Genomic DNA, 15,972 nt, shown 5'->3' with positions numbered 1-15,972 from the left:
TGGGATTTCTATAATCTATAATAATCTATTCTATAATCGTCTTTACATGCTAATAACAACTGTACTTGTTGAGAGTTCTCTGACAAAAATAAAGTACATAAATAAAAAGCCAGCATCAAACATGCCCAATAAATCCATCAGTGAAAAGAATCTCGACTTTGAAGGCAATGCCACATTAAACGCATCAAGTATAGAACTTCATCAACAGGTTGAAGATCTTATTAAGGAGGAAACGGAATCAGACTTGACGGCAAAAACATACCAGCCAATTAAAATTCCCATTTTTACCCAAACCTGGAGAAACTGCAGTAGCACGCTCCCTAAACACAAACTAAACCACATGCATGTTCTCAAACTTCAGTTAAAATGAGCAATTGGTCAAAGTTCGCTTTGACCTCATTAATACTAAATCTATGTCTAAAAAGTGTCTTTAAAAAGATGAAAAAGAGACTAAACGTCTTTTACAAAGAAACAAAAATTGAGCAACTGCACACATCTAAGTAAGAGAAACAGACAAAAAGAAAAAGAGCTACAGACAGGTTTAAAAATATAGACTTCAGTTTATTGCACAATCGTTGCTGGAGACTGAGGAGTGTGAGAGCCTGTCTGTTACACAGAACACTGATGATGGACAGACAGGTGAGCTACAGCACAGGAGCAAACTTTAGTCTGTGTTCATGCGCATTCATTGCAAGCACACAGACCGGGTAATGAGGCACAGTGGGGGACGCAATCAGGGCCCCCCCTCCCCCAATCAGTGCAGGGAGGGACAAAGTAAAGTAGACAACATACACGTTTCATGCTTGTATGGGTTCTACAGGAGAGCTCATACACACATGTCACACATACACAGTCGGGGGAATATAAAATAAATAACCCTGGGGAGTCACTGCAAGCCAGAGCTGACAGTTTTACAACCTGTCAAATTCTTTTTTCTCTTTTTTTGTTTGTTTGCCTGCAATATGGCTACAGTAATGCCTGCATCAGTGCACGTGAACTTCCACTAGATGGAGCCACACTCCCTCCCTTGGACGTTTGACTTCGCAGATATGAAGAGACAATAACAGACAGACCCTCTGGAAAGCTCCCTCCATCCAAAAGCAAAGGGCTCGTCTCATAATCTGTACACATTGACCAGTGTTATTATTAGGATCCACAGAGTAACATCATAGTAATCAGCATATAACAATACATGTAATCCTTTATAAACAGGTCATCAACAGGCTATCCGGCACCTGTGTTATACTTTTAAAAAAAAAAGAAAAAGAGTATTGTTTTGTTAGTGATGTGTTCGTACATCTTGTCGTTTTCTTTTTTTCCTCATATAACATACAGACAAAAAGGACAGATTCATTTCCCAGGCCAGGCTCCACTCCTGTGACATGGTTTTGAGAGGGAAAATAAAACAACCACTCCCGATTTCCACCCTCTTTTCTCCCTTCTGTCCAATCTGTTACCCCCAAGTCCCCAGCAACAAACAGACTGGACGAAGAGTGCAGGTGGAGGTAGACGCAGCCTGTGTTTGCAGACCGCAGAGGTCAGGTCTCGGATGTTACAGCTACTGTTATGGCACCCTGAGAAGTGGGAGACCCAGGATGTTCGAGCGAAAAGGAGCTCTCCGTTACAGCGGATCAGAGAGCTGCTATTAACCCCCCCCGCCCCCCAAAAAAAACAACCCACAAATCACTGTTATGATCCGCTTCTGCTGATAATGCATAGATAGACCAGTGTTAGTCACGAGGTATTCACATGCCCGCCAAGATTACCCCACAATGGTCACAAATGTCTTTTCCTCATGTGTCAAACAAAAATCTAAATGCACAGGAGCATTGTTTGTTAGGGTCACAAAGGGGCACGACACTGAGTCCAAGTTGTTGTTGGGTTTTTTTTGTTTGTTTTGTTTTTGTGTTGTTCACATACAAATGGACGTAGCAATGCAAACGCAACCTCTGAAATGAATCCAAAGCACTGCGCCGAGTCTCGCTGCTTCCCTCTTTCATTATTAGCTTTGGCCGTGAAAGAGAGCAGCGGCGTATATATATATATATATATATATGGCAAATCCCTGTTTCTAATGTTTCTGTCCTTTTACATATCGTGTATCAAAACTGAACCAGGGTATATGGTTTGCACTGTATGTGTATTATAACCTACATACATGTATTTACATTATTTATATGGACTGTTAAATAGGTTGGAGAATTTATTTGACTTGCATCCGAAGCCCTTTTGAGAGCGATGAACAGAGCAGTTTGTTTGATAGTGATGTAATGCCCCCCCCCCCTCCCGCCCCTCAGCTATCCACATCATCATTTCTCAGAGCGAGTGATGTGACCTGTGGAGGACTTAAATTAGCCAATTGTTTGCTCAACCTTTGAAAGTTTCTCAGCTACGTTCATGCACTTTTTTTTTTTTTTTTATCTTCTAAGTTTCATTTCATGGCCAATAATACATCAGTTTCAGTTTGTACATTGTACTTTGGTCATGGCAGGTGATAATCAGTGTTAGAATGAGACGGTATTGTGAGACGAGGGAGGTGTAGAACGGTTCGAGGTGCAGTCTGAGGCTAGTGTACGTGACTAAGACTGTGGGAAATCCTTCTTCACCCATGAGTCAGTGTTAGCACAGGAAGCAGAGGATGTGCAACACCTCAGACGCAGCTCGTTTGGCAAGATGAAGCGGGACTGACGGAATTGGCAACGCTAGTGCGTGGGCGGCTGGGACTGTTGGCATGGAAAACAAGTGCAGTGTCATTAAGAAAAGTAAAGTTGGCCTCTGGGGGGGGAGAAACCCTCCAGTCGCTCGTCTTGAGCACAAAAGAAAGGAGCAACTCAAGAGTAGGGAGTAAAACAGCGTGGAGGAAAGATCCTGAAAGGGAGTGACTGTTTAGGTTAAAAGAGGATGTAAGGGTTCATTCCTGTTTGACAAAGCCAGCTTTATAAAACACAACTCCATTTTTTCACTCAAAGTGTTGCAAGAAAAGTGCAAGTCAAGCTGGGCTCCGTCACAGAGCCCACATCCTGCTGCACGGCCAAAGCAGAGCATTTCAATAGGGACGAATACAGTGGCAATAAATGTGACCCGCTATGTAGCAATAATGGCTGACCCTTATAATCCATCAGTAAGAAGGGTCAATGTACAGTAAACAACCCAGATTTAGTAAACATTTCCTTTCTAGCCAGAGACAAAATGAGATGAAAATAAAAGCTTCAGAGTGCTGCTTTACAAGTCAAATACCCCGCCGCTAAATTTGTGTAAATGTTACATGAACTGAGATAGATCGATTTCTACAATATTACTGGAGTCAAAAATCTGTGAAAGCAGTGTGTGTGTGTGTGTGTGTGTGTGTGTGTGTGTGTGTGTGTGTGTGTGTGTGTGTGCGTGCGTTTGTGTGTGTGCAGAGGGGATAAGCAGCTAATCCTCCAGATTTGCATGCTCTGAATAAAACAAAAGATTTCCTCTGCCCTCTAAGTTGACCCGTCAGCCAGTGATCCTGCGCAGCATCAACACAAACTGCTCAGCCAGAGTGCAGGCGGCACCACCAGAAACGTAGCAGCGCACAAAATAAATAAAGAAAAATCGATTTCAATTGCAGTTTTTTTTTCGGTGCGCGGTTTTGCTGCCACGTGCTCGTCCGGATCACATGCTGGCTTTTCATCGTGAAAATTTAGACGTCTTTAAGAGTGTTCCGTTTACTGATCTGTTGTTAGAAAGTGAACATTAGAGAGCTTTTCAACAACAGATATGCATAAAAACATTTAAACACGTGAGACGGTTAATAACTTAAAAGCAGTAAAATGTCTCTTCTGAACCTTTGTTAACTTTAGAGCCTTTCATAAATATTAAATATTCAAATAAATAAATAAATAACACAGACTTATCCAAACAGTCACTTGACTGAACGGCGCAGCTTGTAAACGTGTGAATTTTCCTTTTCTGGTTTAAAATGCCTCGCTCGGTTCCGTTGGCACAAAAACAAAGCAATGGAGGAGACTGTAGGATTTCTCCTCACGTGCAGTCTTTAAGCGAGGTCAACTCGTGGCTAACATGCTAGCGTGCTCAGGAATGAACCTTCTCACCCACCTCTCATCTCCCCTCACCGCGTGACACAAACCAGATCGACACACAGGCCAATGAGAAAGGAGGCGGAGGTGCAGGAAAACGAGGAAACGCGGACAAAAAACAAACAAACAAAAAACAAGCGGTCCTGTAGAAGTCGCTCGCTCGGGAGAAGTGCGTGCCATTCTTTATGTGCACGTCGTATAAAACGCGTTTAGAGCGGGAGTCTGAGCTTTGTGCTGTGTGAATGCCGTGTTCATGAGTTTAGATATGGATGCGCTGCATAGGTAGCAACAGTGACATCTGAGAGGACTTAGGAGAGTGTGATATCGTTTATCCACAGGCTGTCTGAACCGACCGCTTCAAACAACGCTCCAGTTCAACTTCTACTCTTTAAGTCAGGGCTTTAAAATCAGCCTTTAGCTAGAGCCGCTACCTAAGACTTTATAGTGTTAGATACTGCTGTGTGTGTGTGTGTGTACACCTGGGTGTCCATGTTTGCAGTAAGTAAGAGTCAAACTGTTTGTGCGTGTTACTTGACAAACGTTTGCCTGCCCTCGCACAAAGACGAACGTAGATATGAACATTCGGAGTTGGAGCGCATGAGGCGAACACATGCACGGACAACATCTCGTCTGACCTCACCGCAGCAGTCCCCCACTCCCTGCTCACCCCCCTCCCCCCCCTCCCTTAGAGGTCTTTCATTGACCACCCAGTGCTGCTTGTCTGGGGGGGTTGGAGGATGGGTCAGTCTGAGGGACAGTTGTAGCTGTTGATCCACAACAGGTCGTCCAGCACGCCCCAGTGCAGGTAAAGGATGGAGCCTACCACCAGTACATGCATGATCTGGTGGCTGTTGCACCAGTAGTCAAAGAGGCCCGGACGGAAGCGCTCCGGGATGCGCATGATGTTGATGACCCCGCCCAGCACGGCCAGCGCGTCCATGGTGAGGAAGTGGCGTAGCGATGTGGGGCTGCCGCCGCCGACGCCCGCCCAGCGCAGCAGGAAGAAGGAGAATCGGAAAACCGCTTGCCAGGCGAAGGAGCGCAGGCGGCGGACGCTGCTCCGAGCCGTGACGGCGCAGTAGATGGCGTGGCTGGAGAGCAGGATGTAGACTAAGAGGGCCACGGTGCGGATGAAAGGGTAGCACAGCAGCGTGCTGTAGACGATGGGCAGCGCCCCTGAGACAAGAAAACACACAAAGAAAAAAAACAGCACGGATGAAGACGGAGCGCTGATGTCTGACTCAGCAGCAGAAGCCACTCGCTGCGTTTGAAACTCGTTCATGTGCTCCGTTCTTTGAGCTCGCTGATCTTGAATATTTTTGCACATTTAGTCTTTGATAGGCAGAAAAGCAGTATGAAGGGATAATAAGAGAGGAAATTAGAGAATCTGCTCAAGAAACTGAATGATTGCACTTCAGCCTGTTGTTCTGCAAAGTAGTCCCCTTCAGCAATGGGAATAGTGAAGTGCTTATTTATCCACTTCAACGAAATCATTTGACAGAAGAAAATGAAGAATTAGACTCTTCCTGTTTGAGTAGATCAGATTTTTTTTGTAATAATTTGTTTCTTTACGGCACCAAAGCCGATCTCGGGTTGATATATTTGTTTCTTTATGGGAAATAAATACTACTGTGAAGTTAAAGGCCCGGTTGGTCCTTTTCTTCAGAGACACTTTTTAAGATGTTGGTCTTGAGGTCCTGACGGAAATGAATAATTCACATGTTCTGAAAAAAGAAACCAAGAAAATCTGTCATCTGTCGCAGCAAACCAATCACGTCTCCCTGCTCCTTCTCACACTCAGAGCATGAGCTGAGGCTTCTGGACCAATGGCGCGAGTGCATGTAAGGGAGGGGCGTGGGTTTTTATTTTGAGGAAGCACAGAGGGGAGGGGGGCCGGGTGCAAACGGAGCACTGAAGGAATGCTACTTTCAAAATCAGGCTCGTTTTTAAAAAATGTCCAGGCATGCGTCTCCCACACGCAGACGACACCTGGGTGGGCCACCCGAGTATATTTCTGACCAGCTTTTATATTTCATTTTTCATTTATTTATAAAATTGCTGCGTGCGCAAGAAAGCAAGAGAGAGCGGGCACGTGCTCTCTGGACCTCGCTGCACACATCAAAGCCAAGAGAGCATAATCACATCAGCTTCAGAGAGAGAGAGAGAGAGAGAGAGAGAGTCAGCTCGTCAGCTCTCTCTCGCTCTTTTAAAACTGAAGCTTCTCATGGCTTCGCTTTAAAGAAATGTAAACACACAGCTGCTGAATATCACACTGTAATTCATATTATTTAAAGGAACAGCGTGACACATTAATGTTGCATAAGGAAAAAAAACTATGTTAAGAAAGGCTGTGTGAAATAAATAAATAAATAAATATTTTTATATATATATATATATATATATATATATATATATAATCCAATATTGAATTATTACTCAATTATTCTCAGAGATGCGTGTGCAGTGTGGCCAAGAGAAATGGCTTCTTGCGAGTGCATTAATATAAGTTCAACACTGCCCTTGTCATTGTTTATTATTATAGGAGAATCCAGGCAGAGCAGACATCATTTCAGAACATGGGTTATTGCTTGCACAGGCTTCTTGACTCAGTTGTGAAACGTGTTCTGACAGGTCAATATTGGTAAACCTCCAAGCAAGACTTAGTGCTAAATCAATACGGAGAAGCTCATAGAGCAGCGACAACAACACGAGACGCTGCTGACGTCCGACGCAAAACGCTACACGGTAAAGGAAGGCGCGGAAGGCTCACCCAGCGTGTTGATCATGCAGATTCCACACACGTCCAGTTTGAGCAGGGTGTGGTAGACGGGCTCGCCTCCCTCGTGGTTCATGAAGAGGTGGTAGAGCACGGAGCCCAGCTGAGGCGACAGGCAAGCCAGGAAGTGGACCACGCCCAACCAGGTGACGCTGATCTGGGACCAGGGAATGTTGAGAGGCAGCAGCACCAGGAAGCAAACCAGAGGGATGCCTGGAAACCAAGAAAACACAGTTTGTTGTTCAGCTGTGACTTTACATAAAGCTCATGTGACGCACCTGTCAAACACAAACTTTTTTTTTTTTGGCAAACTTTTTGCAATAATGTTATCAATTTAATGTTCTTTTTGTCCCCTGTGGATGTGCAGGGACTGAGAGAAACAATATCTTTAGTTACATGATAAAATAATACAGAAACCTTGACAAAACCAAATTAAGTAGCCATGTTTACTGTGATGGATTATGTAGCTCAGGATCTTTGGGAGCCTGAGGACGCTGCTTTTTTTTTATTATTATTTTTTATAACTGTCTAAGAGCGAGTCGCAGCAGCAAAGGGCTCCCAACAATGCTGAGTGTGTGCCGACACCAGCAAGAATACTGTGGAGCGGAGCAGAAACCCACATGACTGGCACGCATGTTACTCTGTGAGGGAAAGACAAGGGTCACAACTGAGCTTCAGTTTTCAGACAGCGAAGGGCCACGGCGCTAACACTACCCAGTTCAAATTGGAGTGTCTGTTCTTGGCACGGAGAGGCGTTCACTGCTTTGTGAGCAAAAATTCAGACCTTGAAATTTGATCCACATCCAGTTGTTGCGATCATTTATCACACATCACCTCCCCCACCGTTTTTTTTTTTTTTTTTTGCTCACTCTGCCTTTCCCAATGTCAGAGACCAGCCAGGTGATACAGGCAATGGCATATACTGTGACACATCTATTTTAAGTATGCTATCTCTGCTCCTCCACCCCCCACACACACACGTCTATGCACTGACAACTGGCCTTTCTCAGCTCCTATAAAGGGTTGAATAAAAGCTCTGAGATCTGAGTGTGGAAACACTCGATATGCAAACAAACCAGTTTGTACAACTTCAGCTTAAACGTTTAAGCACAAAAGGAAAAGGAGGCAGTCACTGCTCTGCATATTTTCTCACTGAATTTGGAGAAACTGGACAAAAGCCCACTGGATTAAACCTCACTTCTTTATATAGACGGTGGTTGTTAAAGGCGCATCGTGGGTCTTAAGCTCGGCTGACGTCACTGGGCTGTTATCAAGAACTTCCAGGGCCGCTTCCCCGGTGATCATCACTGCAGTTATTGTGCGACTGCCGGCGAGTAAAGTGCAATGAAGCGACGACCTTCAGAATGAGGAAGTTGTCAGAGGTTCAAAAGTCAGACAAGCACAGCGAGGATGCTTCAGGATGTCAGCTTATGGACGTAACAGGAGCGAGAGGGTCAAAGAAACATGTTTGCAACCTCTGGTTGCACAGATCACAACATAACTGCCATTAATTGCGACTAACCCTGACCTATTAAAACAAAGATTTAGTGTTGTGTGACATGGAAACTGCTTTTTTAAAGTATCATTCAATGCTTCCTTTACAGAGAGTTTTGATTACTTTGTTAACACCTTTTCTTCATTGACACGGACCTGAAACTATTTCATTTGGTTTCAAACAAAACACTGTCTTCGTCTTGGTAGAGCTTTACATGAAAGCTTAAATCACACTTCACGCTACAATATGTCACACAGGAAATAGGCATTTGTTGCTCTTGTGTGTGTGTTTTTTTTTTAAAAATATGAGCTTTGGTCTGTCATGCCTTCATTTCTTTACGGCAATGAAGAGATAACAGGGAGCATCATGAGAGGCCAGGGTCGGAGTTAAACTTTAGACATCTGCTCTGAGGACTGAAACCACAGAGTGCAAACTAACCACAAGGCCCTGTGTTTGAATGATAAGGAAAAAGCGCTTTTTCTCTTGTGTGACAAATTTCAAAACAGCACCGTGCACAGGTCAGTAAAATGAGAATTATTTAATCCCTTAAACAGACCACCCATCACTTTTTAAAATGATTACAAAAGAAAAGATTATGCAATACAAACCATAATATTTGAGTTACTCTTGATTAGTAATCAAAAGGACGTGGTGTAGATAAATACATGCATGAGCTCAAATGTGAAGGGGTTAAGTCATGTGTGCAGAGCTGAGTGCAGCTGGTGCAGTAGTTCTCCATGCATCCTTCTGCAGGTAAACCAAGCTCTCTGAATGTAAGTGTAGAAGTAAGTTAATACTCAAAGCTGCACAAACCTCAGATGCTGACAAAGCAGTAAAAAAGTGGGAGCTGTTGCACTCACCGTGAGTGTATATGTTTCCGAGTTCATTGTGCAGGTAGAAGAGGCTTCTGATGCAGTCTTGCACAGAGGAGATTGGCCGGTATCCCGTCAGGACGTATTTATTAAACTGAAGATGTGGAGGTGAACTCGCCCAGTCCAGCAGCCTGGGTCCATTTAAAAATGCCATAGCAAACAGGACCGTTAAAAGGACGCCGCCGAAGAAGTAAAAAACAGACTGTACACCTATATACACATTCAGTAATATTATTGCGACTAAAACCTTATGGGATACCATTGGTCTAGGTAGTTGTTTTGGGTTCTTTTGCAAAAAAAAATATTGTGCTGATAGCCTCCTAGCTTGCTGCTAAGCAGGCTCACGTCAAGTCTCCCAGCACTACCCGGTAACGGTGCTCTCGACCGCCGGTGTCCGCATGAGCGTCATCCGCAAGGCTGGAGACAGACACGGCCAGCCACGTACATGGTGTAAGCTCGGTACGGTCATCACATTTGGCATCTGAAAAAGCTTGTCCTTGTAGCACCTAACAGAGACACTGTTCCCTCGTCATTTTTTTTAAACCACTTCCTCGTTAGTTAGCATTCCCGTGCGGCAGGGCTCGAGCGCGTCCCGCGTGCAGGGATGCTGCGCGTGTTTGAGTCCATCCAACTCCAGATGATGCTAGCTCGAGCCTAGCGGTCAGATTTGCAGTAGAGGACTAGCAGGTCATACCTTTACTTGAATGAAAGCAACAGATAGGTGTAATATGCTCAGTTAAGATCTGTCTTATAAGGGGCAAGTTTTCTTCTTTTTTTTTTTTTTTTTTTTTTTATAAGAAAATTCTGAGATCCGTGGTTCTGGAGCGGAGGATTAAGAGGAAGGACTGCGGGCTAGCAAGCCGGGAAGTCGGCTACCGATGTCCTGTCACTGAGGCTGCTGAAATCTGAGCTGGGTTACTCCAAGCACTCACAGTCCAGGCGTTATAGTTTACATCCAGTTTCTTCAAAACCTTTTCCATCCCTTTATTTTCCATCTTATTTCTGGCGAGGTATATTCCTTGAAATGCTTGAATCTTCTCTGGCGGCCTCAAGTCCCCTGCATCGCCTCAACACGACTGTCAAGTTACATGGATAACAAATGACGACACTTCCGGTCATTGTTTTCAAAATAAACCTGCACCCCTAAGAAGGGGGGGTGTTGTTGATGTATTTGCTTCCTGAAAAGGGGGAATTAGCCCATTTAAACAGTGATGTCAACATTTAAAGAAAAATAATTATCTATCTTATCTATAAAGAGCCTCAAAGGTTTCTGTACTTTTTAGGGTAAGGGGCACAGCACATTCTAACGTTATTATTATGTTGTTTTGTCACACATTTTACCTTTATTGATACCACACTTGGCCTTTAACAGCTGAGATGTTTAAACACTGACATTAAAGTTATATAAAGATTCATTTCCCGTTATCCAAATCTAGTATGGGGTTCTGAATTCCTGTGCTAATACAATTAAAAATATCCTACATTTTCCACACAAAAAAAAGAAAAGAAAGTGCACTTGGGAAGTTAACGTGTTCTCAGTGTTGAGTTGACCTTTGTTAAACACCACATAAATAAGATGATGATGAAAATGCCCTGTGGGAGGGCCAAAAGCAAATTTTTACCAGCACAAAGAATAATTTAAACTGTTCACATAAACACACATGGTTATTATTTGATAGTTTCAACTTGTAAAAAATAAAATGTGTTTAGCTTTAATAGTTCTAAAGTTTAAGTTTTTAAATGAGGTTAGCCGTAAAAAGGCACTGGGCACAATGCATTTCTGAAAAAAAGTAGTATGCACAATGGAATAAACAAATCAATATTGACAAACATAACTGGTTTAGTGAAGTATTTAACTCCCATATAGAGCTTGGCTAAAAAAAATGCAGCCTGAAAAAGGTAAATACATTTTTTTTAACAGCAAAAATTTTATTAATGCATCAAAGTTAGAAGTTTCAGATGATAGATAGATAGATAGATACTTTATTGATCCCGAGGGAAATTCAAAAGAGCACTTGAAGGCAGCAGGTGAGGTCCTCCATGAGAAATGACTGTTGAAGCTCTGGGTGATTCATATTACACCCCCCCCCCCTCCGCTTTAGACTTATGACTTAAAGCCACCTACACCCAAGTATCTGTGGACTTAGACCATCAAGAACCCCCTTTTATAATGGACTATTAACTTGTCACATGTTTTATAATGAAGGCAAAGGGTGGAGAATAGCAACGTGTTTTTCATGCCTGCACGCCATAAAAATCAAAGGAAAAAACAAACATTGAGTATCTTGATAAGGTGTTAGATAGCAGAGGGGACTTTGTGGAGGAAGAGTCATACTCCTGAACTTCTCTCTTCTATTCAAAATGATGTGGTGTGAGCGCGTCAGCTCCAATATGAGGTGAAAGTTTGAATCGGGAACAAAAAAACCTTTGGTGGCAACCTGCAAGCTCATAATGCTAACCGAGAAAAAGGAGTCTAAACCACCATGGATAATGCAAGGCACTGCAGACACAAGCACAGCTGCGTAAAAAATTAATGAGTTTCAAGCATTGGACAAAGTAAAGACAAATGATTTAATCATCTATCAAAGTCATTTCAGGTCTTATACAATTTTGTAGACATAACTGATTGGTCCTAAATCTTCAATATATGTTTCCATTCCATTTGATCTGGTGACAAATTTGTAAGAATTTGGTTTTGTTTCAGGGCCAAGGTGAATAGCCAACCATTAATGGAGAAAAAACTTCTCAATAGTTGGTCTATTATTTAAAGTGTTAAAATATTTTAGCGCTAAGGCTAAAGGCTTCTCTCCCCACAACCAATGACATCCCCCAAACACCCACCCCCACTATGTTCTCCACACCTTGCTTGTCTTTAAAAACAACTGACCACATTTCTTTGCACACTTTTATTCATGTATGCAGCATGAACGCCACAAAACAGAGGTGAGTCTTTTCCTATTGCCAGTAATACTGTCACTGTTGTTCTTTTTATTGAATCAAAATAGACACACAATAAAATTACATGTTATAGTGTAAAAAGGACTCTTTTATGAGGCACAATATCTTTCATAAATCAACTAAAATCTAAAAGTCATGTGGATGGATACTCATAGCTCATAGCAACAGTGCTATGAGCTATGAGTTTTTACTAAAGTGACTAAATATTTTGAAAATATTGAACACAATAGCATGGAGATAGATACTTTATGGAACCCAAGAGAAATTCAAGTGGTTCATGGTTAACTATTATTCTTTCTTACACAGAATAAACCATTGGTTTGCATCTATCACGGTACTTCAAAGCAACATGTGTCTGTTGAAAATGTGCATCTTTGCCATCCTCCTGCTGTCTCTGCCTCAGTCGACAAACCAATCATGCATAAAGGGGTCACCAAAGCAGTGCGTAGATGCAGAATTTGCTCCAGGTACCAATTTGGCGGGCGAAGGTTTCGACATTACCACAATGGAACGTAAAGGGGCCTTTGTGATCGACATGAATCTGTGGAAACACAAGGACAAGACATGCACTCTGTGTCAGAACACCTTTCTGGAAGGCAAACTGCAAAAGCTGCCCATGGCAGTGGTAGACTGGACAGCGACGCAGTCTTGCAACAGCAAAGTGGTCAGTAAACTCCACAGATCCAGTGAGTCTCTGGTCAGTTCCAGCACGTCTTCTGTTGAAAACAACTGGCAGGCCAATTTAGATCTTAAATTAGGGAACAAAGGCGCCTCCTTCATGCTTGCTGGTACAAATTCTAAATTGGCTGATTACTCTATGGAAAAAACGAAGAACGACAAATTCAGCTTCACAAGCCAGGGCATGACATGTGAATACTACAGGTAAGGAGATAAATATGTATCTGATCAAGACAACAAAATTTGCGTTTGAGACAACAAACTTGAGTGCTGGAATATAATACTGTTTTATGTTGGGTTTATACTGGTCTACATTTGTGTTGTCTCTCTTAACAGATACAGAGTGTCTGGGAGTCCCAAGTTGCACAAAGAATTTCTCAAAGCAGTGAAAGATCTTCCCAAGATCTACAGCTCTGAACAAAAGCAACAATATTACAAACTCATTGACACATTTGGCACACATTACATCACCAAGGTGAACCACAACGAACACGCATATTTCTGTTTCTAGCATTTCTTAAACAAAAATTTGAAAAATGTTTGTGTGATGTGTTGATATCATTTCCAGGTAAAACTGGGGGGAAGTGTTGAATCTGTGACCAGCATCAGGCAGTGCGAGGCCAGCCTACAGGGTCTCAGTGTGGAGGAGGTTAGTATGTGCCTGGAAGTTGAGGCGTCAGCTAGCTTCCATGCTACAATTTCAACTAAATCTAAACACTGCAAAAAGGACACTGACAAAATGGACAGCAAGTCCGCCTTCTCCAGCCTCTTCAATGACAGGTATGGGACATAGTCTTTTCACATTTAATACACTGTCTATTCATTTGCCCTTCTTGCTGCCAGTTCTAACACTGAAAGGCAACTGTGTTTACTGACTTGTGTCACATATCCACATTTTCCTCCAAAACAAAGAACTATTATCCATGCACAACATTGGTGTAAGCCTTAACTTTCTTGCATGGCTACGTCCATACTCATTTTTGAAGAGCTCTTTTCAATTTAACCTTTATGTGCCTTTGACTTTTAGAAAGTAATTTTCAAATGTATGCTCTGGTTCATTTGTTGAAACAACTCCTCTTAACAGGTTCACAGAAATAAAGGGTGGCCATACGACAGAGCCAGACCTACTCTTTTCTGCTGACAAAGATCCATCAGCATACAAGGAATGGCTGATCACAATACCACAGAATCCAGACATAATCTCATATTCCCTTGATTCCCTTCATGAATTATTGCCTAAAAACACCCCTGTTCGGATAAACTTGCGCTCAGCAATTGGCCATTATATCTTGGAGAAAGGCTTGTGGAAGAACTGTAGTGAACGCTGTCAAGTAGGCAGGAGGAGTGACTCGAGGGATTCCTGTGTCTGCCAATGTCACAATGACCCGGCTGTAAACCAAGACTGCTGCCCGACCCGTAAAGGCATGGCGCAGGTCATCATTACTGTACAGCGAGCCTCTGGTCTTTGGGGAGACCACACAACAGCAACAGATGGCTACGTAAAAGTGTTTGTTAACAAGGTGTTGGTCCAGCGTTCTCCTGTCATTCAAAACAACAACAACCCACACTGGGCCATGGTCGTCCCCCTTCAATCCCAAGATTTGTCATTGGGAAATAAAGTGAAATTTGAAGTGTGGGATCAGGACAACAATTGGGACGATGATCTGTTGGGAGGATGTGAGCAGACTCTGTCCGCAGGAGTTAAGGAGGATCTTTGTAACCTGAAACATGGTCGGCTCTTTTTTAAATGGGAGGTCAAATGTGCTCCAAGTCTGTCTGGTGATTTTTGCATGAACTACAAACCTTCCCCTATGAGTGAACATTTGAAGAGGCTGTACGTGTCCCGTCATGCCCAAAAAGTTCCAAAGGCCATTTTGTCAGAGATGGGTGTGTTCCTGAACAAAACAATCTCCCAGAGGAACCAGAGTCTTAGCGCACCGTTTCAAAAGGCTGATGTAATATGAAACATATGTTTGACCTTACTTATTCTTATCTTTAAAACCATTGCAATGTATTGATGGGGTCAATAAAAGCATTACAAAAGATAAGCGATAGAGTAATAGAGGACCTCACAAACTATTGTTGGCAACACATCTGCAACTGTTCATTAAAAAAATAGCTTTTATTTTCTTATTTCATATGTTGCTTCAAATTCAAAAATACCTGTCATGACCTTTGTGAATTACAAATTACATTGCTTGACCAACGATTGTATCTGTTTGGGCTTGACAGAAACAGCTTTTAGAATATTTCTTCATATGTTTATGATTTAAGTATTGGTAATTTTACAAGAGACACCAAGCTGGTCTCTTTAAATGTTCCGTAGTTAAGGGAGTCTGATTTAATGTAGCTTTTACCAACAGTTTTTATTTTTGGCCGAATTTCTCACAAGCATGTACTGTTTTTTTGTTTTCTTGTATTTTCTTGCCTTTATATGGGCATTTCAAACATGTACACAGATGTTTTGCTACAATTCTCTTGTCAGCTTTTAATGCCTTCTTTTGAGAGTTCAGGACATTGGATAGAGTCAGAACATTGATACAAGTGGGAAAAGAAATGCAGTAAATGGCTGAGGATGGAAGTCGAGTCTACAGCCACCACACTTCAAAGTCTATAACCCACTGTGCTTGGTATGTGTAGTGTAACCAATGATCTTTACCAGCACTTTACACATGTATGTGTTTTCTTTCAATCAAACTGTTAACCTTTTGATTCTTTATGGGATATTTGAGTATGGTTTTTTTAAAAATTGAACTATTAATTATATATGTGTGTGTGTGTGTATTATTGACCAAGCATTCAGTTATTACACATACTGCAGTATCATAACCTCAAATATATTTTTAAGTCGTTCAATATCTTGCCTTCTTGCACTGCTTTTTGGCATCTCTGCTTGATGTTGATATAAAACTATAAATCTGTGATTTGCCTTCATGTTCTTCAATAAAAGTTTTCATGTAAATACAGAGCTTTTCATTTGTGAAAACACTGCTGAAACAGTCAACTTTTAACACAAGATTCATAATGTTTTGTCATAACTTATGCTATCAAACAATCACAGTATTTTTTTTCTGAGCTGAACTAAGAAAATTGGATTGTGACGACTTCCTTTTCTTGCTAAGTATGGCC

At 42.2% G+C, this 15,972-nt stretch overlaps 2 protein-coding genes across 2 annotated transcripts; one reads left to right on the top strand and one right to left on the bottom strand.

Moving 5' to 3' along the window:
• Nucleotides 1-926: 926 nt before the first annotated feature.
• On the bottom strand, nucleotides 927-10,335 carry paqr4a (progestin and adipoQ receptor family member IVa). The gene is made up of 3 exons (XM_079365772.1): nucleotides 9,196-10,335; nucleotides 6,835-7,053; nucleotides 927-5,240 (listed from the first exon to the last, which is right to left on the bottom strand). The coding sequence occupies exons 1-3, from the start codon at nucleotides 9,467-9,469 to the stop codon at nucleotides 4,807-4,809; spliced, it is 927 nt and encodes a 308-aa protein (XP_079221898.1). The 5' UTR covers nucleotides 9,470-10,335; the 3' UTR covers nucleotides 927-4,806.
• On the top strand, nucleotides 8,417-15,809 carry LOC306837902 (perforin-1-like). The gene is made up of 5 exons (XM_079365768.1): nucleotides 8,417-8,853; nucleotides 12,472-13,047; nucleotides 13,180-13,318; nucleotides 13,412-13,623; nucleotides 13,928-15,809. The coding sequence occupies exons 2-5, from the start codon at nucleotides 12,515-12,517 to the stop codon at nucleotides 14,805-14,807; spliced, it is 1,764 nt and encodes a 587-aa protein (XP_079221894.1). The 5' UTR covers nucleotides 8,417-8,853; nucleotides 12,472-12,514; the 3' UTR covers nucleotides 14,808-15,809.
• Nucleotides 15,810-15,972: the final 163 nt, after the last annotated feature.

The sequence above is a fragment of the Symphodus melops genome (assembly GCF_947650265.1).
Source record: "Symphodus melops genome assembly, chromosome: 17".
Taxonomy (NCBI): Eukaryota; Metazoa; Chordata; class Actinopteri; order Labriformes; family Labridae; genus Symphodus; species Symphodus melops.
This window is presented reverse-complemented; position numbering and strand designations above follow the sequence as displayed.

Bases quoted from the DNA above. Each gene is read 5' to 3' on its own strand.
- paqr4a (XM_079365772.1), bottom strand. From the start codon at position 9,469: ATGGTATCCCATAAGGTTTTAGTCGCAATAATATTACTGAATGTGTAT. The intron at 7,054-9,195 runs GTGAGTGCAACA...CTTGGTTTCCAG, and splicing joins CGGAAACATATACACTCACG to GCATCCCTCTGGTTTGCTTC. The intron at 5,241-6,834 runs GTGAGCCTTCCG...TTCTTGTCTCAG, and splicing joins CTGCATGATCAACACGCTGG to GGGCGCTGCCCATCGTCTAC.
- LOC306837902 (XM_079365768.1), top strand. From the start codon at position 12,515: ATGTGTCTGTTGAAAATGTGCATCTTTGCCATCCTCCTGCTGTCTCTG. The intron at 13,048-13,179 runs GTAAGGAGATAA...CTCTCTTAACAG, and splicing joins ATGACATGTGAATACTACAG to ATACAGAGTGTCTGGGAGTC. The intron at 13,624-13,927 runs GTATGGGACATA...TCCTCTTAACAG, and splicing joins TCCAGCCTCTTCAATGACAG to GTTCACAGAAATAAAGGGTG.